The sequence below is a fragment of the Bubalus kerabau genome, chromosome 19 (genome assembly GCF_029407905.1).
Source record: "Bubalus kerabau isolate K-KA32 ecotype Philippines breed swamp buffalo chromosome 19, PCC_UOA_SB_1v2, whole genome shotgun sequence".
In the NCBI taxonomy this organism is placed as follows: Eukaryota; Metazoa; Chordata; class Mammalia; order Artiodactyla; family Bovidae; genus Bubalus; species Bubalus kerabau.
This window is the reverse complement of record NC_073642.1, coordinates 57304234-57330586: the sequence shown is the minus strand read 5'-3', so window position 1 is coordinate 57330586 and position 26353 is coordinate 57304234. Positions and strand designations below refer to the sequence as shown.

General features: G+C 44.4%; 1 protein-coding gene across 4 annotated transcripts in view; it reads left to right on the top strand.

Moving 5' to 3' along the window:
- Window positions 1-8917: 8917 nt before the first annotated feature.
- FBLN5 (fibulin 5) overlaps window positions 8918-26353 on the top strand; it is a 93886-nt gene continuing 76450 nt past the window's right edge. The window contains exons 1-5 of one of the 4 annotated variants that reach the window (XM_055555381.1): window positions 8918-9056; window positions 9219-9440; window positions 13295-13349; window positions 15704-15755; window positions 19752-20006. In XM_055555381.1, coding sequence (XP_055411356.1) covers window positions 9424-9440; window positions 13295-13349; window positions 15704-15755; window positions 19752-20006 — 379 coding nt within the window. In that variant the 5' untranslated portion in view covers window positions 8918-9056; window positions 9219-9423. Of the gene's footprint in view, window positions 9441-9539; window positions 9986-13294; window positions 13350-15703; window positions 15756-19751; window positions 20007-26353 lie in introns of those variants that run through there. The other 3 variants (XM_055555382.1, XM_055555380.1, XM_055555379.1) reach the window with 3 other exon arrangements.

The window sequence follows — 26353 nt, the reverse complement described above, 5'->3', positions numbered from 1 at the left end:
GGAACCAAGAGAGCCTGGTGGGAAGAAAAGCCTTAAGCCATCGTGAGACTGGCCTTTGAGAGTTTCTCAATCCACACGCAGATCCACTGCCATGGACGGAAACAATCTGGGCTCGAGGAATTTAACGAGCACAGCCTCTACTGACCGCTAAGCCATGCGGGAGCACCCTCTGGGAAGCCAGAGAAAAAGAGGAAAACAGCAGTGCTTTTCTGGGCTCCGTGCTCTGTTGCATGTGGGGTCTTAGTTCCCCAATCAGGGATTGAACCCTTGCCCCCTACATTGGGAGCACAGAGTCTTAACCACTGGATCACCAGGGAAGCTCCCTCAAAGGATAAAAATAATATAAAAACAGCAGAGCCACCAGCAGTTGCAATCTCTCCTGAGGAACACGGATTTCTCAGCTTAAATCCAATCAAGTTTTTAAAAATCAGAAAAATATCAGAATCATTAGCACTACCAGTATAATCTAAATTGTCCAGATTTCAGCCAAAAATTAGGAGTGAAGCAAAGAAGAAAGGGTGACCCATACATGGGAAAAAAGCAGTTAGGAGAAACTGCGTGGGTCTAAGTTTTGAATTTAGCCCACAAAAACTTGAAAGCAGTGACTGTAAATGCAAAAATTAAAGGAAAGTGTGTTTAAAGGATACAGAATAAAATACTTGCATACTCATTACCCAGCTTTATCAAATCTTAACATTATGCCATATTTTCTAAAGAATTTTTAAAACTTTTTATTAACATTTTGGATGTAGACACAAAAGTAGAGAGAGAAGCATAATGAACCTGTTTACCCATCACCAGCTTCAATGATTATCAACTCAAGATTGACTTTCAACTCTCATTTCACTTACTTCCCTTTTTCAGTTTGAAAGCATTTTCACATACCATGTCTTAAAACTGTAATAACTAAAGAGCCAGTCTTGCTCCTTTTACTAGAACAATAGATGGTCAAATAATATATGCCTCTCCTGTTTGAGAATTCTCTGGGACCGTTGTTAAAATTTGACATTCCGTCCGCATCCATAGAGAAGTTTCCACAGTCTCTCCTACTTTTGGTGTTAAAAGTCCATTCTTTTGTGTAACATGTGACATGATATAGTTGTATACATTTTTTATTTGGGAAGGGGTTGATTTTACTGGTCTGGTAAATTCAAGAATCTGAGAGTCACTTGTTTTGTGTAGGCCATAAATAGGAAATGAGATAATTTGGACATCATTCTATTATAAAGTTATATTTAAAATATTAAGTTTGCCCCAAACCTCAATCCATTATGTGTCGGGAAGCAAACAGGCCCAAAGGAAACAGAGATGACAAATTAGCAGAATGCTATTAGCTATATTTTTTGTGTGTTGCTCTGGTGGGGCCCCATGGCAAAGAGTGTGCTTACCTAAAATCTTTTTGTAAAGATCTCATATTTTATACTTGGTTATATGTTAAAACCACAATCAGTTAAAACAATCCATGAGAAAAGTCCAAGTATTTTCACGATTTGCTGAATTTCCTGAGAATTTCAAGTATGTGCAAAAAATCCTGACATCCTCGAAAAGTTGGTTACATTAAAGTACACATGAGACCACACGTAGCAGAAGAAATCTGGGAGCAAAAGTTCAGAAACCTGTGTTCCAGTCCCTATTCTGCTTCTAATGATATGAACTTGGGTAAAATTGGATCAATTCATCTCTCTGGGCCTTAGTTTTCACGTTTTTAAAATTAGGGGGTTACAGTAAACAAGTTATAAGGTTCAGGACTTGGTCCCCTCCTCGAGACAATGTTCTTTTTTAACATTCTCAAGACTGGTGGGGGTCAGTACTTGCCCTGCTGACCAATCAGTGCCTCATGGGAAAGAGAAAGAGGGAGAGAGGAGGAGAGAGAGAAAGAACTAACCTTTTCTGAGGGCCTACTGTGCCTTGGCATCTGCTAGGTGCTTTATGAAGACCATCTCCTTTACAATACTGTGATATATTTTTGCTCCCTGCCCCCTTTTTTTTCATTGCTCTGTGAGGCATGTGGGATCTGAGTTCACGACCAGGAAATCACCCGTGCCCCCTGCTTTGGAAGTGTTGGATCTTAACCAGTGGGCCCAGTTTACAGCTGACAACTTGAAGCTCAGCAGGTTAAAAACTTTAGCTCAGAGTCCTGTGTTTGTCCAGCCTCTCCAGAGAAACAGAACCAATACTTTTAAAGGTCATTGTGTGTTTAACATAAGCATGTCAAGGAGGGCAGAAACCATGAAGGATGGGATGAAGTCATCTAAATACTTAAATATGCAAAACACGTTTGCAAAAATATCATAAAGAAGATTAAAAGGCAAAAGACAAACTGAGGAAAATGTTTGCACTACAACCTATAGAGCATAATATGAGAACATGTGTCATTTTACCAGCAAACATAATATTGAGCTATTTCTATTAAGAAGAAAAAGAAACCACAAACCACCACCCTTCAAAGTGAAGTGAAGTGAAAGTTGTTCAGTTGTGTCCAACTCTTTGCGACCCCATGGAATTTTCCAGGCCAGAATGCTGGAGTGGGTAGCTGTTCCCCCCAAACCAAAAACCACCACTAGGGTGGAATCATTTTGATTTTTTTATTAGTTCATGGGAGTAAACTAATATGTGTCTGATAAGATAGGAGATGTGTCCACTAAGTCAGGAGTAGAAATGGATTGGGGGAAATACTCCACAAGTAGTTGAACATTTGGGTCTGCAGAGCAAGAGACAAGTCAGGGATGTGAGAGGAATTTATTTAGAGTTGTGTGTAAAATGCTGACAGTTTATGAGACCTAGGTCCTATAGTAGCTATGGGACCAGTGATCCCAGGACAAGAGGGTAGTACGAAAGAGTAGAGAGGCTGGATCTAACTTTGTGGAACTCTTTGCTTATTAGGGAGGAGGAGATAAAAGGGGCTGTGTCTGGAGAAAGTGTAGTCAGGGTCACATGAGGAAAACCAGGGTAACTTAGAGTCGTGGACACAAGAGAGAAGATGGGTCATCAACGGTCAAACACTTCAAAGTGAGACAGGAAAGGGGCACATCCTTTAAAAGAATGACCTAGCCCAAGGACATGACATAAACTGATTAAAGCCAACTAGGTCCAAGATGGCGGGTGAGTTGTCTTTCACTAGACTTTGAGCCTCATTATACGCTCACTGTAACACATCAGCGTGCTCAATGACACACCCACAGGCACTCAGACTGTAGAGATCAAAACATTCACTCCCATGAGCTAATAAAATTCCTGGAAATCCCCACCCCATCCCCCCAAACAGCTGGAATACTCATCCCACTCATTGGCCTATGTAATTACCCATCCCTATAAAACCTGACAACCCCATACCCTGGTGCTTCCTTTACCCTCCGAGATGCCCCACACTCTGTTTATGGAGTGTGTTTCCTCCGAGTAGACCTTCTTTGGCTTTACTGTGGCTCTTTCTTGAACTCTTTCCTTCCAGAAGCCAAGAACCTACACTTGGTGGCAGTCCCAGGGACTCAGACGTAACCTGGGAAGGGACCATTCTCTCATGCCCCATTCTCTTTCCTGCAACAAAAGACACAAAGGAATATTAGAACGGAGTAAAGGTCATTGTTTTGGCCGTGAGATCACTAGGAGACTTAGGGAGCACCATTTGGGAGAACTGGTGGGACATGGTTAGATTTCAGAGGGTTATGTCGGGCCGAGCTGGTGAGGAGGTGACTGACTGAGAAGTCTGCTGGAGGGAGGAGGAGAGCAGAAGCCACTGGGACATCAGGACAACAACCTCCCGCCTCCCAGGGTAGGAGGACCTGTGGAGTGGAGCTGCTGCCTGATGCTATTCTTCAACACTGGCTGTCATTTTAGTTTTTGTGCTGTTTGGGGCCAAGTTTGGACAATATGAGAAGAAAAGACTATATTGGTGCTAAGAAAATAGAAAAAGATGGTAATGATAGAAGAGCCCCGGGAGTTCCGGGGTGTTCCTGAGGAGCTAGGGCGAAGGGTAGGAACCAGCCACGTAAGAGCAAAGTCAGGGGAAGCAAGGCTTGGTCAGCCGGAGCCAATGTTGGTTCTAGAACCACCTGGCTTGATTTTGGCTTGAATCTGGACTCTTTAGTGTCTGTGTGGCTCTGATCTCTCTGGGTTTGTTTTTCCTTCTGCAAAAAGAAGAGTTTTCCTATTTGACAGAGTCATTGTGGGGGTCAAAGGAGAGGGTGTGTGGAGAGCCTAGCACAACAGTGGACATTTAATATTACCCCCTTCCCCACTTTGAATTTGTTTCTATAAAGACATTACAATGTAGTTATTTTTTGACAGTGAAAAAATAAACAATTTAGTATTAATCATCAAAATCTATCATTGTCTAATTTTGTGAATCCCCAGCCACCAATTTGAAGCATTATCTTTTTTCAAAAAAAAAAAAAACAAACCTTTTTTTGATGTGGACTGTTTTTAAAGTCTATATTGAATTTGTTACAATATATTGTTTCTGTTTTACGTTTTGTGGCCATGAAGCATGTGGGATCTTATCTCCCTGACCAGGGATCAAAGCTGCACCCCCTGCATTGGAAGGTGAAGTCTTAACCACTGGACTGCCAGGAAAATCCTAAAGTATTATCTTAAAAAAAAAAAAAGTCCATCTGTCTTCCAACCCATGGCCTTGTGAACAAATTGAGCTCCACTGGAGGCAGGAAAGTTCCATTCAGCAGGTGATAACCATCTACATTTATACTACAGTTTACATGTTGTATGTTGTTCTGTAGTTGTGATGTATTTGATTCTGATGATGGGAGGTGGGGCAGAGGTTCAGATCCTTATTTTGTAATGAAAAACCAAAAACAAAGAACTCTTAGGAAAAGAAGTTCTGAGAAACCGACCACAATCACTTGGCAGTTCATGCTCAACAAATCTCATTTTCTTTTTTAAAATAGAATTGCTAAATCGGGAAATGTGATAAAAAAAAAAAAGTGAATTTTGATGTTAGCAGGACATCTAACAAAGTCTCTCACCCAGTCTCTGTGGACAGGTTGCAGAAATGTAAGCTGAGTGAGAGGAGTTGGTGGCACCCCAAAGTAGACAATCAGCAGTGGCCCCAAAATGTTGACAAAATAAGTGGATCTGTGCCAACCTGGACTGAGGGCTTCACTCCAGCACCTGTCCCAGTAAATTTTTCATTGATAATTCTGATAAAGTCATGATAGTCAAGATCAACATATCTGTAGTTGTTGAAGCTGAGAGTGATACTTAATACTTTAGACAGGAGAAGTCATCTTGAAAAAAGATCCTGAACAATGGATGAAAACTTAATAGAGATGTGTGCAGAGCTTGTCTCCCTTAAAAAAAATTAGCAACCCAAGTGTGGGATGGAGGAGACGGTGTTGAACAGTCTGTGGACCGCAGGTTGTTTCACTGGTGCAAGTTCAGTGAGAACCAAGAGGCGATGCAGCCCAGGGAGGAGACAGACTCAGCTGCTGCAGGGTCATGTGACATGGGTAGGGTTGGTGGGGAGGGTGTTGTTCAGCCTGGGGAAGAAGATACCAGTAGGGGCAAGGGGCAGAACTGTTTTCACGAAAAGGAAGTTGGTTACATAGAAGAGGGAATAGCCCATGGCTGCAGAGGGAAGAATTATTAATAGAATCCATGGAAGATAGTAACCCATTGCTGTTGTTCAGTCTCTTGACTCTTTGCAACCCTGAGCTGCAGCACACCCGGCTTCCCTATCCTTCACTATCTCCTAGAGTTTGCTCAAACTCATGTCCACTGAGTTGGTGATGCCATCCAACCATCTTGTCCTCTGCCACGCCCTTTTCTCCCTGCCCTCAGTCTTTCCCAGCATCAGGGTCTTTTCCAGATTTGGATTCAGTGCAAGACAGAACTTTCTATCAATTTGACCTGTTCAACAGTGAGTGGGGCTGTTTCACCCATGGAAGTGGATAATTTACTAGTTATTAAAGGTATTTTGGAGAGCAGTGTGTATGGGTGGGAATTTAGATACAATGACATCATGAGGGTAAAGAGCTTCCCTTGTCACTTAGTCCGTAAAGAATCTGCCTGCAGTGAAGGAGACCCAGGTTCGATCCCTGGGTTGGGAAGATCCCCTGGAGAAGGAAATGGCAACCCACTCTAGTATTCTTGCCTGGAGAATCCCATGGAGAGGAGCCTGGTGGGCTGCCGTCCATGGGGTCACAAAGAGTAGGGCACAATTGAGTGACCTTTATTTCATTCCCACAGCCACCGAGACATAAATAGTATCTCCATTTTACAGATGAGGAAACCGAGATGTTAAGTGACTTGTCCAAGGTCACCCATCAGATAATCGGCAAAAATCAAGACTCAGACTTTCATTGGAATGCTTATTCTCTCCTCTCTTCCAATCCTACAGTTTTAAGGCGGGAACGATCTCTGGTCCAAGATGGATCTCTGGGCGGTTTTGCCTTCAAGACTCCTTTTGCTCATGTAGAAAGCAGTCATATTGATTTCCTCTCTCTCCTTATCCTTCAGAAGGGTTGACAATATAACTGAGGTAATGGACGAAGTCATTTAAACCTCTTTCTACCCCACCAAAGAGCTCTACACAAATACCGTATACTATTAAATTAGCCTCATATTTTAAATAGGTACAATATGGTACATGGTACACAATTCAAATTATAGCAAAAGGTAAGCAGGAAAGGGCTAATTCTTCTCTTATATCTCCTTCCCATCTGCCTACACAATTTCCTTCCTAGGAGACAAAAAACGCTAACAGTTCTTCCCATATCCTTCTAGAGTAGTCTTTTCTATACATATACAAGCTAGAACTTGTGCATATACATTTTTCTCAAATGGTGACATGCTTTACACACAGTTCTACAATGTATTGATATACTTATTAATATATTAGTTTGATCTATGTGAAATTACTGATATTCTTCCATTTTGATCTACAAAATTTATTAGAAACCTTTCATTATTAGTCCATAATGACTCACAATTCCATAAGGAACTGTTTCAGTCTTTTTCTTTTTTAAAATAAAGTGCAACATACATAAGACTTCACAGATCTTTTTTTCTTTTCTTTTTTAATATTAATGAACTTTACAAATCAAAGATTTCACAAATCTTAAGTGTACCCACTCCTGTGGAGCCCGCATCTAGACGACTAATTAAAATATTACCAGCGTGGAGTAGTTCCCTTGTGCCCGCTCCCATTTACTACCTTATTTTGAATTCCATGTTAAAGTTGTCATCCAGTATGTACTCTTATACGTCCACTTTTTTCTATTGGTTTCTATTTTTTCTATTGGTTGCACATTATTTAACCCTATTGATACCTAATTGATTGATGATATGTCTCTTTATACTTTTTGCTATTCCAAGCAATGAATAACCTTGTAAATATATTTTAAAAATACTTTACTATGGGAAATGTCCAACACATATAAAGTAAATAGAATAGTATAATGGACACTCAGCTTCAACAACCATCAACATTTTGCCTTTCTTGTCAAATGTATTTTCATGAGGAGGACTCCATTTACTAACCAAAAAAAAAGCCCTTTAAAAAGGCTAAACATGCAGTCTTTGGAGTCTCAGTGGTATCAATAGCTGTGTTATCATGGGGAAGTAAACTAACCTCTCTTAACCGCCTCCAATACAGTGGAGATAATAGTTCCTATGCACAGACTTATAAAGAGAAAAAAGAATCTCATCAGTGCTTCCTCAGCTGGAGGTAGGGCTGTGTTGAGGGGCCCAAGGGAAGATGCAGGTGGGAAAGGAGGGGCTTGGACTGCTACCAATCCATTTTCATCTTTTAAAGAATAGAGACTGAGACTTCCCTGGTGGTCCAGTGGTTGAGACTCCATGCTACCAATGCAGGGGATTCAAATTCTATCCCTGATTGGGGAACTAAGATCCCACATGCCATATGGTACGGCCAAAAGAAAGAAAAGAAAAGAATAGGGTCTTTAGTAAAATTTCATTTGATAAAAAAGGATCTAATGCTTAAAAAGGAATTCCCAGGTGGCATAGTTGGTAAAGAACCCGCCTGCCAATGCAGGAGACATAAGACATGCAGTTCGATTCCTGGGTCATGAAGATCCCCTGGAGGATGAAATGGCAACCCACTCCAGTATTCTTGCCTGGGGAATCTCAGGGACAGAGGAATGGGGTTGAAAAACAGTCAGACACGACCGAGGGCACAGATCCACAGACAATGCTTAAAAAACAAAGGAAAAGAAAGAAAAAGAAATAGTATGAAACCACCAATGCAACCGATGTAAAGGACTCAGAGTAGTGCTTTTATTATTATTGGCCGTCATTCTGCTTTACCCTGACTTTCTCTTCAAATCACCTGGTTACTTGTTAAAATCACTTTCAAGCCAAGGGACACCTTTTTTCAATTAAAAATGTTTTCCCAGATTTATTGAGATGTACTTGACAGACAACGCTGTATACCTTTAAGGTGTACAAATCATTGATTTGGTACAGGGACAAATTTTGATTCAAGCAAGAACATGGCCCTGAGAATCCCAGGATGAAGCCGGGCCTGAGCGTGTCCTCTCCGAGGTCTGCATTGCACAAGCTGACGTCTGGAGTTCGTGTCAGCCAGTTTCCATCCTCCTCCTCTCTCCCACTCCCTCAAGCTCCCCACCCCTTCTGGAAAATCGTTGAGTCTCCCGCGGCTTACCCCAAGCCTCTGCTTCGTTGGGTCTGGTTTCCCAATAAATCAAAAGACTCTAGTCCCTGTCGCTGTTTGTCACGAGTTCGAGTTAGTCCTTTCCCAGGGTGGGAGTCATTTTCCCTGGTGTCCCGACGGCTCGGCGAAGTGCTGATGCTCTAGATCCTCGCCCCCGCCTCGGCCCACGACTGCCCAGCCCCGGGGACCTCCTCCCCGGGTGGGAAGTAAAGGGTCAACGGGCCCTCCCAGCCACCCGCCCACCCACCGCCCCGCACCCCACCCTCCTGCACTTGCCCGCCAATCGCCTCCATAGAGATGCTGGGAGCCCAAGCGAGGGCGACTGCTCCGCCGGGAAAGGGCTCTCCTCCCAGCGCTGAGCACTTGGTCCTGGCAGACGCCCCAAGATTGTTGTGAGGAGTCTAGCCAGTTGGTGAGCGCTGTAATCTGAACCAGCTGTGTCCAGACTGAGGCCCCATTTGCATTGTTTAACATACTTAGAAAATGAAGTGTTCATTTTTAACATTCCTCCTCCAATTGGTTTAATGCTGAATTACTGAAGAGGGCTAAGCAAAACCAGGTGCTTTCTCTGTAGGCTCTCCAGTGGCTCGGAGGACCCAGGCTCTCCCCTTGTTCCTCTCCACGCCTCGGCTCGGCCCCCCTGGAATAAAAGTCTCGGCGAGCCCCACAGGCCCAGAGGAGGCCGAAGTTCAGGAACTGCTCCTCCGGGGTCCCGCGGGCGCTGAGAGCTCTTCCTCTTTTTCCCCACCAGCTGCTTCTCCTGCCCACGCATCTTGGACATGCCAGGATTCAAAAGGTACGTTCTCTGCTCCGGACTTTTTTTTTCCCTCCAGGGTCTGGAAACCTTACTCAAAACCCGATGGGTGGAAAATGGCTATGGCCGTGATTCAGGCTGTGTCAGGATATTGGAAAAGGCATTAGCTAGTGATGCAATGATATTGTTAATTATAAAAAGCTGCGCCTCTGTAATTTCCATCTTGAAGTCTTCTTTTGGGAGTGGGTACTTTATAAGACAGTTTCAGAAGCCAGCATCCGACAGAGCACAGCAAAAATCTCAGAGCTTGGTTTTCCTCTTTCTTTTCCGAAACGGCCGCAGATTTGTGTGCCGTTTTTTTATTCTTTTTTTAATTTAAAAAAAGAAAAAAATTTTTTTTCTTAATTTGAGAGATCAGTTACTAGTTCACCAACAGTTATTTTGCTGCATCGGCTGTTGGACCAGCGAACAAGCTAGCTGCACCTCCCAGGGCTGGATTTGCTCTATGTCTGTGTGGGATTCACAAAGGGCATGCGACCCAGAAGTCTCGAGCCAATGAAAAGTGGGGACTGCAGACAGAAACGCATGTAAGCAAACATTTTGATATTCTTTAAGGAAATTGCAGTTCCAGTCAAGTGATCCTTCAACCTTGAAGAACTTTATCTGGATTACATCTGCAGTTTTTATCCAGGGAACTCTTGAGAACGTAACTGCTTTAGACAGTGTGTGTGTGTGTGTGTGTGTGTGTGTGTGTGTGTGTGTGTGTTGAAAATGGAGCTGTAATCCTGTCATCCTGGATCGGGGACCAGAACTTCTTTGACAGACAGTCCTGAGATTTGAGATTCGGTTGGTCCCTCTTGGCTTTCCTCCCAGTTGAGGATGGAACACAAAATAGGTGGACCTACCTGTTTTTGAAAGTCCCGGGGACCAGTTATGAACATCAGAGGATCCCCAGGGTTCCTGTAGTTAATTTATCTTGGAGTTTTCTGGAGGTTTTCATGACAAACGTAACTGTTTGTGACACTGTCAGAGCAGGGATGCTTGGATGTTATTTCATTTTTGGAAAACTGTCTCAATTAGCCTGGAGCTTACTTGGCCCCCAGGCCCCAGCTGGGGCTCTTCCAGGAGGCTGGGCTTGGGGCGGGATCTCTCAGGGGAGACCTGTCCTGGGACTGCCCTCTGGCCAAAGGGAGCGGGGGAGTCAGGGGTAGGGGAGACGTGGGGGGTTAGCATGCCTTTTCTACTAGGTCTTGAAGTCCACTATGTGCAGTCAGCCTGTTCTGTCTCCAACAAAAATGAGACAGGGTTTTATAACCAACCAAAAGGAAACTTCATGTGAAGAAACAGGAAAACATTGAAATTCATAATATACAGCCTGGAAAATAAATTTGTTATTGTTCTTTCATTCCTTCCAGATATAAATCTGGCCTTTGCAAATATCAAAAAGCCCTGGATTTGGCTCTGCACTTTATAAGGTCAGAGCCATCTCCGGCGTTCTAGAACCTGTCTCGTGCAGGCGCTGAGATGAAATGAAAGCTTGTGGACTCTTAGGGTCATTATTCTTCAGATCAAGGATTAGATGAAGGGAGTGGGCTTGCCTCTCCTAGCGCCACATCAGGGTCCTGTTTCCTCTGAACCTCACCTTAATTCTGGGGCTCTCCAAGTAGCCCAGCATTGCTTGTTCCTATGAACCTTGTGTCATGGATTGAGTGAGCTTTGTAGTCTTTTGAACTCTCTTTTTCTAAAGAGAGGGATTGTAAAGTGAAGGTGTATATTGATCGTAACAGGTCACTAAATTCAAGCAGGTCCCAGGTCCACTGCTTTACTGAAGAAGCCTTTGAGGTCACCTCCTCCAGGAAGTCTTCCCTGACCTTCTCTAGCCCCAGCCTGGCTCTCCTGGTGCTCATTGGGTGTTTCTATCCATGCCCTAACCAAAGTGTCTAGACGTTACTGTTTCAGGTGGCCCCTCAACCTGCTCTCCAGAGCAGCGTCTGTGTCATAGTTTTGTAGTTTTTCTGCCTGTAAGTAGTAGTTGCTCAGATAAACCCTCTATTGAACTCAGTAATAATAGCACCAAACAAAGCTCTGTATTTGCATAGATTATTTTAAAAACCATTTTAATGATTTTTAAGTGTCCAGTTCAATAGTGTTAAGTACATTCACACTGTTGTGCAATCAATCTCCAGAACTCTTTCCATCTTGCAAAACTGAAATTCTACACCCACAAACAACAACTCCCTAATCCCTCCTCCCTCCAGCCCCTGACGCCCACCATTCTGCTTTCTGTCTATGATTTTGATTGCTCTCGGTCCTTAATATAAATGGAATCAAACAGTATTTGTCTGTCTGTGACTGGCTTGTTTCACCTAGCGTAAGATCCTTGAGATTCATCCGTATTGTAGCACTTGTCAGAATTCCTTTTTAAGGCTGATAGTATTCCATTTATGTGTGTAACACACTGTTTATTCATCTGGTGATGGACGCTTGGGTTGCTTCCACCTTTTGGCTGCTGTGAATAATGCTGCTGTGAACAGGGGTGTACAAACGTCTCTTTGAGCTTGTGTTTTCAGTTCTTTTGTGTGTATACCCAGACGTGGGATTGCTGGATCATATAGTGTTCCATTTTTAATTTTTTGAGGAACCTCTAGACTGCTTTCCATAGCGGTTGCATCAGCATACCTTCCCAGCAACACTGCACAAGTGCTCTAGTTTCTCCACAGCCTTACTAGCTTTGAGCTTTTTTGGTTATAGCCACCTGATGGATATAAAGTGGATACACAGTTTCTTGGCACCTCCTTCTAAGTGTCCACTGTGTTCCTTTTTCTTGGGGCTGCCTGGGTCCCCATGTCCTGTCCTCCATCTGGGTCTGTGTGAGGTGCACTCTGGGAGCGTGTGTGTTCCCTGTGACACCTCCATTCTGGGGAACTCACACGCTTCACATTTGTACTTTCATCATCCGGGGGCACAACGGCCCCTTCACGCTGTAGTCATTTCAGAGTGAAGATGTTCAAAACTCAGGCAAGTCCCCTTGGGTCAGGAGTGAAGGTCAAGCAGTGGTGAATACATTATTAATACCACAGTGGTGGGTGTTAGGTTTGTTCTTTGAAGCAGTCAAACTGTTTATTTTTAAAGTGAAGTGAGAGTTGCTCAGTTGTGTCCGACTCTTTGCGACCCCATGGACTATATAGTCCATGGAATTCTCCAGGCCAGAATACTGGAGTGGGTAGCCTTTCCCTTCTCCAGGGGATCTTCCCAACCCAGGGACCGAACCCAGGTCTCCTGCATTGCAGGTGGATTCTTTACCAGCTGAGCCACAAGGGAAGCCCAAGAATACTGGAGTGGGTAGCCTATTCCTTCTCCAGCAGATCTTCCCGACCCAGGTATCAAACTGGGGTCTCCTGCATTGCAGGCAAATTCTTTACCAACTGAGCTATCAGGGAAGCCCTGATTTTTTTTTTGTTTTTAATGCCACCTGAAGTCATACACTGTGGCAAAAAAACAAAAAAACCTAAGGTCCTAGTGTATAGCACAGGGAGCTATATTCAATATCTGGTGATAAACTATAATCAAAAAGAATATGAAAAAGAACATATATATATATAATTGAATCACTTTGCTATACAGCAGAAATTAACACAATGTTATAAATCAATCGCCATTAAAATTTTTTTCAATTATTTAAAAAACGCCACCTAACACATTATGTTGTGTTGATATGTTGATATGAAATGAGTGGAAGGGGCGCAGTTCTCTTCGGGATGCTTGGGACATCTGGCATGTCCCCGGCCACTCTGGAGCACGCCCCTCACCCTCCAAATATAAGCACAAGGTGAAGTCACCAGACCCGGGCGCTGGAAGTGTCTTGGGCGTTTACATCAACTTCTTACTTCCCACAGGATACTCACCGTGACCATTCTGGCTCTCTGTCTTCCAAGTCCTGGGAATGCACAGGTAAGATTTTTATTTTGTTACTTGTCATGAAGTATGTTAAAAAACAGGCTAAGGGTGTCCAGCCATGCATTTTAGAATCTTAGGATCATGTCGTTTACCTGAGCCTAGCTCTTCATTGTACAGAGGTTAAGGCTGGGGCTCAGGGAAGCTGAGACTTGCCCCAGCTGGTGCAGTTTATAAGCGGCAGGGCTGGGACCTTGGTGTCCTGATTTGCCATCCAAGACTCTTATAATCAGATCATGCTGCCTCATTTGTGTTCGTTGGGGGTCTTGAGTTATTGTAGGTGCTAAAAACTCAAGCATGTTCTAGTGTTTCTGGGCAATGGTGCCTCTCTATTCTCCCCATGTTGCCCGTGTGTGTGTATGTGCCCTAACTGGAGGAGGTGGGCAGAGGAAGGGTGACTCAGCTCCCAACCAGTGAAGACCCGGCTCTGGCCCAGACCCCTGGGAAGAGTGTGAAGGGGGATCTTAAGCTCCTGGGGGGCTATGTGGAGAAACCTGCAGTATCCCTGACTTTACAAAAGTGATGTTTGTGTCAGCTCTTGAGAAATGTGGGCAGATCCCTCCTAAGGAGCTCAGGGCAGCCTTTCTGCATCTCCAGCTCAGAAATGAGAGAAGCCCCACCTCTGAGCAGGGCTGAGGGGCCACGTAGTCAAGTGGAAATGCACATGCATGTGCATGAACATATAGAAGTCAGGACAAAATCACCAACACAGCCCCTCCAACTGTTGGTTTCAGCTGTGTACACCAGAGCCCTGAAACAGGACCAACCAAACTCTCAATGAGTAGACGGATGCTCTCCCAAACTTTCAGGGTCTAGGAAGGAGATCTTAGAATTTTAATTCACATTTGTTTTGATCACATCCTTTAAATGGTTTTTCAAAATTAAGAATTTTGAAATAGATTTCATTGGTGGTGGAAAGAATCTTGAGAAAAGTAGCAAAGATTTCATTTTTTGATGTGGGCCATTTTTTTAAAGTCTTTATTGGATTTGTTAGTATTGTTTCTGTTTTATGTTTCATTTTTTTCGGCCACAAGGCATATGGGAACTTGGCTCCCTAACCAGGAAATAAACCCACACCGCCTGCCTTGGAAGGCAAAGCCCCAACCACTGGACCACCAGGGAAGTCCCACCAAAGACTTTTAGGCCTTGGAAAGGTCTTGGCATTCTCCATTATAGCTCTGTGGTGACAGCTGATATCTAGATCCAGAGAGGGCCGTGTTTATAATATAGTGTTTATTGCATTATAGGCATGTTAGGCACATTAACAATTTAGTCCTTACAACCACTCAGATGTAAGTACTATCATCCCCATTTTACAGATGAGAAAACTGAGGCATAGAAAAGTTATGCAGTGAGTGGGGGCTGGAGTGAGAGTTGGAAGCCAGTCAGTAGACTTGAACCCACACCTGCATTTAGCGAACGAAGGTTAAGGCTTACCACATCTCCTGGTTTTCTGAACTTTATGGCACAGCCTCCTGGCTCATTCATTCCATTTCTTTTGCCCCAAGGCCCTAAGATACCTGAACCCACTCCCAGGAATGCAGCTGAATCTATCATCTCCACATATCAACCCATAGCTCAGGGAAGTTTAACTCCCCCCAAACCATAGGGAAAGCCAGGCAAAACCACACCTCCTTGACTTATTCCTGTAACATGTCAGCTCTAGAGGTTGATTGTTGAGCCCATGAGATTTTTCTAAATGCATGAAGTTGTAACTCAAGTTGTATGTGAAGCCTGCAACCCTCGGGGACTGTTGAGACCTGGCTATCTCTGGAAGCATCTTTGTGTAATTGTCTTCCTGAGGTTAAAACGGAAGAATTTCCCCAATTCTGTTTCTCTTAGAAAACTGACTGCATCACTGTGTAGATTTATTTTATACACAGACCCTATAATCAGGTACAAGATTTCAGAGGGGCCAAAGAACTCATGCTGGGCACTGGAAAGGAGTTAAATAGCTCCCAAAGAAAGAGAGTAGTTGCCCTTAAAGCAATAATATCCTCTCCCAGGAAGGGGTGAGTACAGGGCAAGCCTCGCTGGGCACATCAGATGTGATTAGTATTGCTCTTCATAACTAGAGCAGGAAAAGGCCCCAATAACCATTTGCTAAAAATGGGCATTTTGATACAATGATGCAGGAGTTTAAAAAGTGATGCTAGGTGTAAAATGATTGTAAAAAAAAAATACCTAAAAAGGGACCAAAAGGGGTTATAACACAGATGTTGGTATTACAAATGCCTTGTTTCTTTACCCATTTCCTGTACTTTCTGTGATGCAGTTAGAATACTTCTATAGTAAAAAAAAAAAAAAAAAGTAAGTAAAATTACTTCTCCTTTTTCTCTTCCTTCCTGCAGCAACAATGTACTAACGGCTTTGACCTGGACCGCTCGTCAGGACAGTGTTTAGGTATGAGGCCCTGAAGGTCATTCGCAGGGCGGGGGTGCAGCCACAGCGCCATCGCAGGGCCACTTCTCTCTCAGCTGTTGTTCAGTATTGTCAAGTCTGTATCAGCCTTGCCCACAGAAGTGGGCAGAAACAGTGCCACGGGATGGTTGAAATCAATGAACTCTTCCGCTGGTCACCTTCTTTGTGCCCAGCACTGGTAAGCCCTGTGCGACAGGGCGAAGATGAGGAAGGCTTGATCGCCGCCATCAAGGAGCTCCCCGTCTGCGTCAGTTTCCTAGGACTGCCTTCACAAATTGCCACAAACTTAGGGGCTTACGCAGTACAACTATATGATCTTATAGATGTACAGGTCAAAAGCCTGATGGGGCTCTACCAGGATAACATTGAGGTGTTGGCAGGGCCTTGTTCCTTTCTGGAGACTGGAGGGAAGAATCCATTTTCTTGCTCATGCATGGTGCTGGCAGAATTCAGTTTCTTTTCTCTTTTATTTTGATTGCGATATAATTGACATACCATAGCGCCCAAGTTTAAGGTGTACAGTGTGTTGACTCGATCCACTTATGTACTCCAGTGTGATGACCATCATAGCTTAGAGCTCACACCTCCCTCCTGTCACATAATTACCTTTTTTTTTTTTTTTTTTTGTGGCGAGAACATTCAGGATTTATTTTCAGCATTTTTCAAGTATACAATATGGTATAGTTCATAATACTCACAATACTGTGCATTAGTTCCTTAGAACTTATCTTCTAGCTGGAAGTTTGTACCATTTTACATCTCCTCATCTCTCCCACCCCCAAGCCGCTAATGACAACCATTCTACTCTCTGTTCTTTAAGTTTGGCTTTTCTGGATTCTACATATAAATGATATCTTGTAGCATTTGTCTTTCTCTGTTTGCCTGAATTCATAAATTCTGTTTGCATAATGCCCTCAAGGTCCATCCATGTTGTTGCAAATGGCAGCTTTTCCTTCTTCCTCATGACTGAATAATAGTCATATGATTATTATTAATATTATATTATTCATATGATGATAATATTAATTGATAATATCACATCTATCTGTTATGAACTTTATCCATTGATGTGCATTTTGGGTATTTCCATAATTTGGCTAGCCTGAATAAATGCTTCAATCAACATAGCAGTACAGATATCTCTTTAATATTCTATTTTCATTTCCTTTGGATAAATATACCCCAAATTGGAATTGCTGGATTGTATGGTATTTCTAGGTCTAACTTTTGGAGGGGCCTTCCCACTGTATTCCGTAGTGGCTGCACTAATTTACATTCCACAGAATTCAGTTTCTCGCGGTTGTAGGACTGATGGCCTTGTTTCCTTGCTGGCTGTCAGCTGAAGGCCTTTTTCAGTTTCTAGAGGCCACCTCTTCCTTGGCCTCTTCCTTGGTCTTCCGCCTGTAGAGGCAACAAGTTAAGTCCCTCACATGTTTCTAATCACATCTTTTTCTGTTGCCTCATCTCGCTGACCAATCCTTCTGCCTCTTCTTCCACTTTTAAGGATTTGTATGATTTCCCTGGGCCCACCCAGATAATCCCAGATAATCCTCTCATCTCAAGGTCTTCTGATTAGCTTTAAATCCATTCTGTGAGTGCATGCATGCTCAGTCACTCAGTTGTGTCTGACTCCTTGCAATTGCAGCTCTGTGGACTGTAGCCCTCCAGGCTCCTCTATCCATGGAATTTTCCAGGCAAGAATACTGGAGTGGATTGCCATTTCCTCCTCCAGGGGATCCTTAGGACTCAGGGATTGAACCCACATCTTCTGCATCTCCTGCATTAACAGGCAGATTCTTTTACCATTGAGCCACCTGGGAAACCCTTAAATTCACTCCATCCATGCCTAATTCCTCTTTGTCTTGTAACCTAATGTAGTCACAGGTTCCAAGTGAGTGAGTGAAATTTGCTCAGTTGTGTCTGACTCTTTGCAACCCCATGGACTATATAGTCCATGGAATTCTCTAGACCAGAATACTGGAGTGGGTAGCCTTTCCCTTCTCCAGATTATCTTCCCAACCCAGGGATCAAACCCAGGTCTCCTGCATTGCAGGCAGATTCTTTACCAGCTGAGCCAGCAGCAGGGATGCAGGTTCCAAGGAGGACAATTTAGGGCTCTTCTCCTAGCACGCCATCTAGTGGGGGTGGTAGACCTAGGCGGAGTGAGCTGTACGGAGTGGAATAAAGTCATTGCCAAGATGAGGTGATGTCCCCTAGAGAAGTAGGGGAGAGAGTGATGCCTTCTGTCTGAGGTCAATAAAGAAAGCCTTCATGGAGGTCACATTTGAGTTGGGTGTTGAAGGATGAATAAGATCCTGAGAAATAGCATCCCAAGGGGTAAGAACAGCATCAGCAAAGACCAGGAAGACAATCAGAGTATAGAATAGTGTGCTGTGGATGAAGCATAGAGTTGGGTGTTGAAGGATGAATAAGATCCCAAGAAATAGCATCCCAAGTGGTAGGAACAGCATCAGCAAAGACCAGGGAGACAATCAGAGTATAGAATAGCGTGCTGTGGATGAAGCATAGAGTATAGAAAAAGAATACGGCTCCCATCTTGGGAATATATTTACCTTTTAAATTATATTTGATTTAGACCAAATCATTTGTAATCTCTGAGCTTAGGGTTGAAAAGAATGATGGGTGGTGAGGAACAAAACCATGACTTGGAAGCTCCAGGCTCCCGCTTTGACTCAAGGTGAAGGGGCGTGAGGATGCGCCAATGGATGCAGGGAAGGATGACAGCCGTCTTCCCTGCCCCCCCAGTTTTAATGATGACTTCAGGCTTACAGCTAGAAAACGGAGCTCCATGTTTCTCTTTCCTGAAGGGGGAGTTGGCACGAGTCTCTCGGAGGAGTGGTGGGGTGAGCTGTCAGGATTCAGGGCCCTCTCCCCCAACCTCTGGTCCCACGGAGAACAGACCACCCAAGGTTGATGAGAAGCCCCTGACCTCCGCAAGTGGGGTCAGGTCAGCTGCTCCTGCTGGCAACCCAGTCCAGGCCTCCTCTGTCCCCAGTCCAGCAAGGCTGATTTTCTAGAGAACCTACCCTCACCCCCAAACCCCACCCCCAACTCTAGACACAACAAACTGAGCACCAGCCTGGCTGGAAGCGGGCCCTGTTTGTTGGCACCGTGTGAGCTGACTCTCAAGTAAGTCTCCACTTTCCTAACAAGTAACTCACTCTTGGCCAAGCCTTGTCTTTCTGGACACAAGGGACTTTTTCTCCCTGCCTAGCTGTTATTTGGAACAGAATTGAATACAATGATGAGAACCATCCCAGTGTTTCCTGAGTGTCGTATGGACACACAAGAGTACCTGAGATGCTTTTGGGTGATATATCCACAGAAAAACACTCTTTATTTTAATAGTTTTATATTTTATTTTTACTCTTACCTTCTATTTTTCACAATTGATAGTGTTTTTTTTCATTTGCTTTCATGTAAGATGAAAAAAATATGCACACTTGGGTTTACAATGTGGATTCATTTAGAGAAAAGTGTTAAGCATGTGGGGCTTCCCTGATGACTCAGTCAGTAAGGAATCTGCCTGCAGTGCAGGAGACAAAGGAGATGTAGGTTCGATCCCTGGGTCGGGAAGATGCCCTGGAGGAGGAAATGGCAACCCATTCTGGTATTCTTGCCTGGGACATCCCATGGACGGAGGAGCCTGGTGGTTTACAGTCCATGGGGTTGCAAAGAGTTGGACAGGACCGAACACACGATGGATTGGTTAATTGGATCAAGCATGTGACAGTCCAGGGTAGCGGGTATTTGATGACTTGTCAATTTGATTCAATTCAGCTAATATTTGGGTAGTACCAGATGGTGATGAGCCAGGCGCTGCCCTACGTATTTGGGAGCAGATGCTGGTAAATCATGGTTGGGGTCCTTCCTGGTGCTGTCAGCACAGAGCTCTGCTTCAGTTTGCGCCATGTGGCTGAGGAGCTGCTAACACCTGTCCTTTCTGTGGCCTTGCAGATGTTGATGAGTGCCGGACCATCCCTGAGGCCTGCCGAGGAGACATGATGTGTGTCAACCAAAACGGCGGGTATTTGTGCATCCCCCGAACGAACCCCGTGTACCGAGGGCCCTACTCCAACCCCTACTCCAACCCCTACTCAGCTTCTTACCCAGCAGCTGCACCCCCGCTGTCAGCTCCAAACTACCCCACCATCTCCAGGCCTCTCATATGCCGCTTTGGATACCAGATGGATGAAAGCAACCAGTGTGTGGGTGAGTAGCCCAACGTCCTAGGCTTCCTCTAGGCTGGCAAAGCCACGTTCCTGTCCAGCAGGTCCAGCCCAAGGTCGTCTCCAGGAAGCCACTTTGTCTTCGCTTTATTTTCATCTATATATTCACCTATCTATCTTATCTATCATCTACGTATTTATTATCTACCTACCTATCTGTCTTTCAATTGTATCTATCATCTATCTATTTGAAGACCAAGCTCATGTTTTTTCTCTGTTCAATAACAAATATATTTGGTCAAACATACTAAGTGAATCCCAGAGAGAGGATCTAAAGATCTAAAAAGGACCAGCTTTCTAGAGCCTTCAGCATCACACACCCTTGAATGGAATGTTTGCTCCTGAAAGAAAAGAAGCCTTGAGGGACAAGGCCAATTGTTCTGGAAAGAAAGTGGGTTCCTTGGGTGGGGACCAGTCTTTTGACCAAGCGGAACCTTGTAGATGGGAGCTCATAGTGTGAGTGGATCTTGGGGAAGAAGGAGATGCCATATGCCATGAGGTCCCCAGGCTGTTGGCAAGTGTTGTGATGGTGCCTGGGGGAGTGCTGGAGCTCTGTGGGCCAGTGTGGCTTTCGTGGAGGGTTACCCAGTATCCCTCCTCGTTGCTTAAGCTTTGGTTGGACCAAAACTTTGCAACTGTTTCCAACATTGGAAGGTGGGTCTAGAGTGATGATCACTCCAAAGTTTTTTGATCATACTCTCCATCTGCAAAATCTTTTTGAACCTGGACCCTTATTACATGCATGTTTATAAATTACATACATATCCTGTTAGTCTCATATGGTTTGAGGAGTGTAAAGCATATGTGAGATGTAGAAAATTTTAAAGAATGTGATCAAAATAAAATATGAATTGAAATTCTAATATTTCCTTCCTGTGCCCTGGAAGTTTGCGAGACCATCAGGGTACTTAATGAGATTGATGTTGGTCCCATTCCAGGGCTCTGAAGGTGGTATTGTAACCTGCTGCTGGGGAGGTGTGTTGGTGATTTTGCCATGTCTTCTATATGCCCATGCAAATGAGTGTGCATTTTCATTTGACTACATGGAAATAATATGCGAACAAAGTGTCTTTCAGAGCAGAGGGGAAAATTGGATTCGCCTTGTCCAAACTTCTCTATTCTTACTGATCTCAAGATATGTGTGTGTGTGTGTGAGAGAGAGAGAGAGAGAGAGAGAGAGAGAGGGACAAGAAGCTGACTGATGGTCACGTTGAATATAGATGAGTGTTCAAGGAAAAAGAATACAGGACCCAATCAAGTCACGGACTGAAGTGCTGGTGGGGAAGATAGTAATGTACTTCCTTATGACCACTAGGACAGTAGGCCATTGTAACTGAAAGGGACTTTAACAATCTTTAACCACAGCCTCTTCATTCTATAAAAACGGGGATGTGGACTCCACCAAGAGAGGTAATTACAAAGGTAGGATGGGGGTCCTGCTCTGCTGACAGCAGCCTACGTTTTCCTCACTCGCCTACGTGACTGCTCTCATTTGGTAGAAAAGGAATGATCTGGAAGAAAAGGCAGAGAAAGAGAGTTGGGGGGTGGGGAGCTGCTCTTCAGGATGTCCTGTGGGGCTGGAGAAGCCGAGTGACCACGTGCACATCTTGAAGTGAGGAAGGGGTTGTCAGGACCCTGTGAGTCACTCCAGGATTTCAGCGGGGGCGGGTCTCGGTGGCCGTGAGGCAGTCCCGCAGACCCCTTCTGGGGGACAGCTGGGAACACCAATGCGACCCCTCCCCTGAAGCCCTCTTCCCAGGATCCCAGCACTGGAGAATAAGCGGCTGGGAACCCTATTCATCTGCCGGTCCCTGTGACGTCAGCACTTTTACGGCCTCCAACCTGTCTCACGGGAGATGCGGAGCCTCATAATGGCCCTTTTGTAAGGAGAATACAATCCAGGAACCCTAGCGAGGACTGGCACCGGGCCGTCCACTTCCGAAAAGTTCAGCCTTATGTATTTATAAGTCCCGGGTTCCTCCCCGCCTCCCTTCACCCCACCCCGCCTTTCCTGGTTTACTCTGGTTCTTCTGGGCATTGTGAGAGGGGACGTCAGAGGGAGGAGGCCCCAGGAGGGATGAGAGAGGCGGGGCCTGGGAACAGGCCACGGGGAAGCAAGGCTGGGGCGGGGGTGGGGGGTGGGGGAAGGTGGGGAGGAACCGAAGGAACCCAGAAGGGGATATTGCTGGCAAAAGAGGAGGTGAGGGGGTGAACGTAAGTCTGATCCTGTGGAGGAAGCTACAGTGAGTGGCGTGTGATGTGGAGAATTGGAAAGTGTTTCTGAAACTTGGGTATTCTTTTTCTGTTTTTAATGTATTTATTTCTTTGACTTAGCAGGGTCTTAATTGCAGCAAGCAGGAACTTTAAGCTGCGGCATACAAACTCTTAGTTGCGACGTGTGGCATCTAGTTCCTTGACCAGGAATGGAACTTGGTCCCCCTACATTGGGAGCAGAGTCTTAGCCACTGGACCACCAAGGAATCCCTCTTTTTTTTTTAAGCTTTTATATTGGATTGTAGTTGATTAACCATGTTGTGATAGTTTCAGGTGTACAGCAAAGCGATTCTGTTGTACATACGCATATATCTATTGTTTTTCAAACTTGGATGTTGTGGGAGAGGAGGACCACATCTCCTAGGGGCCTCTCCTCCTCCTCTTCAGCACAGAAAATGCTCAGCAACAGGAACAGCAGCAGCAGCAGTAATAATAGCAAGCACATGGTGCTGTGTGCTGGGATCCTTACCTGAATGAACATGTTGAATCCTCACCACAAGCCTCTACAGCAGGCCTGTTGTTATTCTCTTTGGCCCTGAAGCACAGAGAGGTTAAGAATCTGTCTAAGGTCATACAGCAGGTGGGGGCTGACCCAGGGTTTGAACCCATTCAGGCTCTGGATGAGGAAACTGAGGCTGAACAAGGTCAAGGTTCAAGCCTCACAGGAGTCAGTCCTGGATCCCTGATGAAAAACTAGGGCTTTCTCTTGCCTTTTTTTTTTTTTTTTTGGTAAATAAATTTTTGTTCTGTAAAACTTTGAATCTAGACAAAAGCAGAGAAAACAAAGTGAACACTTACCTACTTGTCACCTAGTTTGGTAATTGTCAATATAGACCCACTCTTGTTTCTTCTTTACCCTGACCCAGTGGATCAATTTAAAGCAAATATCAGGAATCAATTCGTTATATCCTTAAATACTTCAAAATGTATCTATCTCTAAGAGATAAAGCTTCTTTAAAAAATAATAGCCACAATACCATTGTCAAACCTATAAAAATTAACAATAATTCCTTTTTATCATTTAATATCCAGATAGAGTTCAGATTTCTGTGATTCTTTCATAAATGTCCTTTTTTTCTTTTTTTTTAGAATCAGATCCAAGTAAGGTCTACAAATTACATTTGATCAACAAGTCTCTTAACGCCTTCTTAATCTTTTTTGACTCTTTCGCACTTATTTGTTGAAGAGGCTGAGTTGTCTGTCCTGTAGAATTTCCTACATTTGAGATCTTGCTTGCTGTGTTCTTGGAGTGGATTTAGCATATTTCTTCATCCTATCTATTTTTCTGTAAACTGGTAATAGTTAGATCTAGAGACTTGATCCAATTTAAGTTTAAATTTGGGGCCAGTTGTTTTCTAGGTAGTGTCCTTGCTCTTCTTTCCATGTCCAGGTTTCTGCACATCAACTGTAAGTAAGTCCGGCTTAAAGAAGCAAGTGGACACTTTCACTGAGGTTTGCTCCTTCTGGGTTTTGGACCCATTTCCAAGACAGCAGTTTCCTTCCTTGTCCTCTGTCTCTGCAGGCCAGGCAGGGCCAGACTCCGAGCCCAGGTACCCTGAGCCTCTGAGCTTCCTTCTTGACCTCTCTGTTTTCAGTTCTACTTGGGAGATCCCTAGACCCTGCTCCTTCTGGAACAAAGTTTGGCCTCAGGTTTGAGTCCACAAACCCCTAGATGTAAACCTGGATCACTCAGGACCTCTGCAGGCTGAGTGAACAGTGACACAAGAATTACATGAACCAAGAAAGTTTTGTGTCATCAAGAAAACCAGCATCTTGGCTTAGGGATGTTCAGCACCAGGCAACCTCTGTGAGGGTAGTGGGACCCGTGGCTGGGTAAAGTGTGTTCCTTGGATCCTGGCCCCTTGGGAGAGCTGATGGTCAGCATCTCAGAGATTGGAGAACCAGATGGACTTGGTTAATTGGCAAGGAGGATGGAACTGGTGCCTGAAAGGCAGGATGCTGTGGGGCTAACAGGGTTGATGTGAGGACCCAGGGAGGGGTGAGCTAAGCTGAGTGGTTGGGGCACTCAGAATATCAACTCCCACTCAGGAACCTTTCTACCATCACACTGCCTCTGAGAACAGGACTTTGGCTAAGGTCCCTCATGTTGATGCCACTCTTTTAGGAGTGTCTGTTTCCTTTGTGGCTTAACTTGTCACCTCTCTGGGTGGACATTCTTCATTCTGGCTTTGCTAATCAATTTGGCTCTGTGGCCAAACTAGGGACTCCACCAATAACTAATGCTCATGAGACATTTTACAATTGAGAAAGCAGCCTTTTACTAGAACCACACTGCCCCAGGGACTACAGGAATTCCTCTGGTCATTTGTGAAGTTACAAGCAATATCTTGATTCTTCCTTCTGGCCCAGGGTTTTCTCATTGATCAAAGCGCCTGAGCAGGCAGAGAGGAACACATATGGATCCTTTTGGAAGATGAATGGCATTGGCCTGAAGCATTCTCTTGAGTTATTTTTCCTGAAAGTCAGCCAACATGTAGTCAATCCCTGTTTATAGAGCACCTCGTTGGTGCCAGGCTCTGGCTTAGGCGCTGAGGGGGGCAGGGAGTCTGGGCACAGCCATGGGACTGTCTTCAGAGCTTACCATCAAGGAAGGGCGATTAGTCATGGAACAAGCAGCTGAAATACTTGGCGGCCTCTGATAGGTTCCTGAGATTTTTCGAAGAGAAGGCAGACAGGAAAAGGCTCTGTTTCCTGGAGTGGAGAGGGCTGGGCTTGGAAACCAGTCAGGCCTTGATATTCACCTTGGTTTGGCTACTTCCTAGGTATGAGACTGGGGCCTCAGTTTATTCATCAGTAAAATGGGTACAACAATGCCTATTTCACAGATAACATGTGAAAATATCTCACCCAGTGTCTGCATAGGGTATCACTCGGTAAATGTTAATTGAGAAAAGAAAGATTCTCAGGTCTTGAGATGATAACTTGTAGAGAGTCATCAAGTCTGAAAATGTATTAAGTGCCTTAATTTTTTTTTAAATTGATATCTGGTCTTCTTTTTTCTTTTGCAAGGATGCTTTAATCTTTATAACTTAATTTATTTAATGTCTTAGGCCAGGCTGTATGTGGCATGCAGGATCTTAGTTCCCCGACCAGGGATTGAATCTGTACTCAGTGGTTAAGGGAGAAGTCGTAACCACTGGACCACCAGGGAAGACCCAAGGTCCTAATTCTTGAAAACCTTTAAAATGACCTAAAACTGAGCTTGGTACTCACTCACCTTGCAGACCTTGTTGGGCTTTGCCCAGTTTAGCACTTTATGAGACTTCAGTCAGATTGTGCTTTGAGATGCTGGTGAACCCTGAATTTATTCAATTGTGAAACAAAATAAACTACCCAGCTGATAAGACAAGGGCAGGAGTGCTTGGATGGGGCAGCTCCTGCAGGCTTTTCTTCATATTTTTTAAAATACAGGTTTGAAACCAAGTCCTCAGGATGAGACCAGGAGGGAAGCACAGGAAACTGAGACACTGGGCTCTTTAGCTGCTGAATTGGGACCAGACCAGGCAGGCCCAGGGAGGAGGGGACCCAGGTGGAAGCAGGATACAGATTTGTTCAGATGTCCCTGTGAACTGGGCCTTAGGAAGCCTGATCGTGTGCAGTCCCCGCACTCAGGTTGTCCCATCTTGCTTCAGATCTTTCCTAGTCACTGGCTGGGATAGTGAGCAAACATTTTCACTTCTCTGAACCTCAGTTTTTCCATCTGTAAACCGGGTGACAGTATCAATTATTAGTATAGGATATTTGTGAGATTTCACTGAGATAGTTCACATAACTTGTCTAGCATGGAGACTGGCTTTCTGTAAGGGTTAATAGTTGTTATACTGTTTTGGGTGTGTCAGATCTTATCATTCTGTGATGACTTCTGCTACTCCATATTTCTAGTCTTGTTATTCTGCTATTGTTTATTCTTTCCTCTGGGAGTTAGACTTAAGAGCAGGAATAGAGATGCAGATGTAAAGAATGGGCATGTGAACAGGAGGGGAAGGAAAGGGTGGGATGAATTGGGAGAGTAGCATTGACATTTATACCCTACCA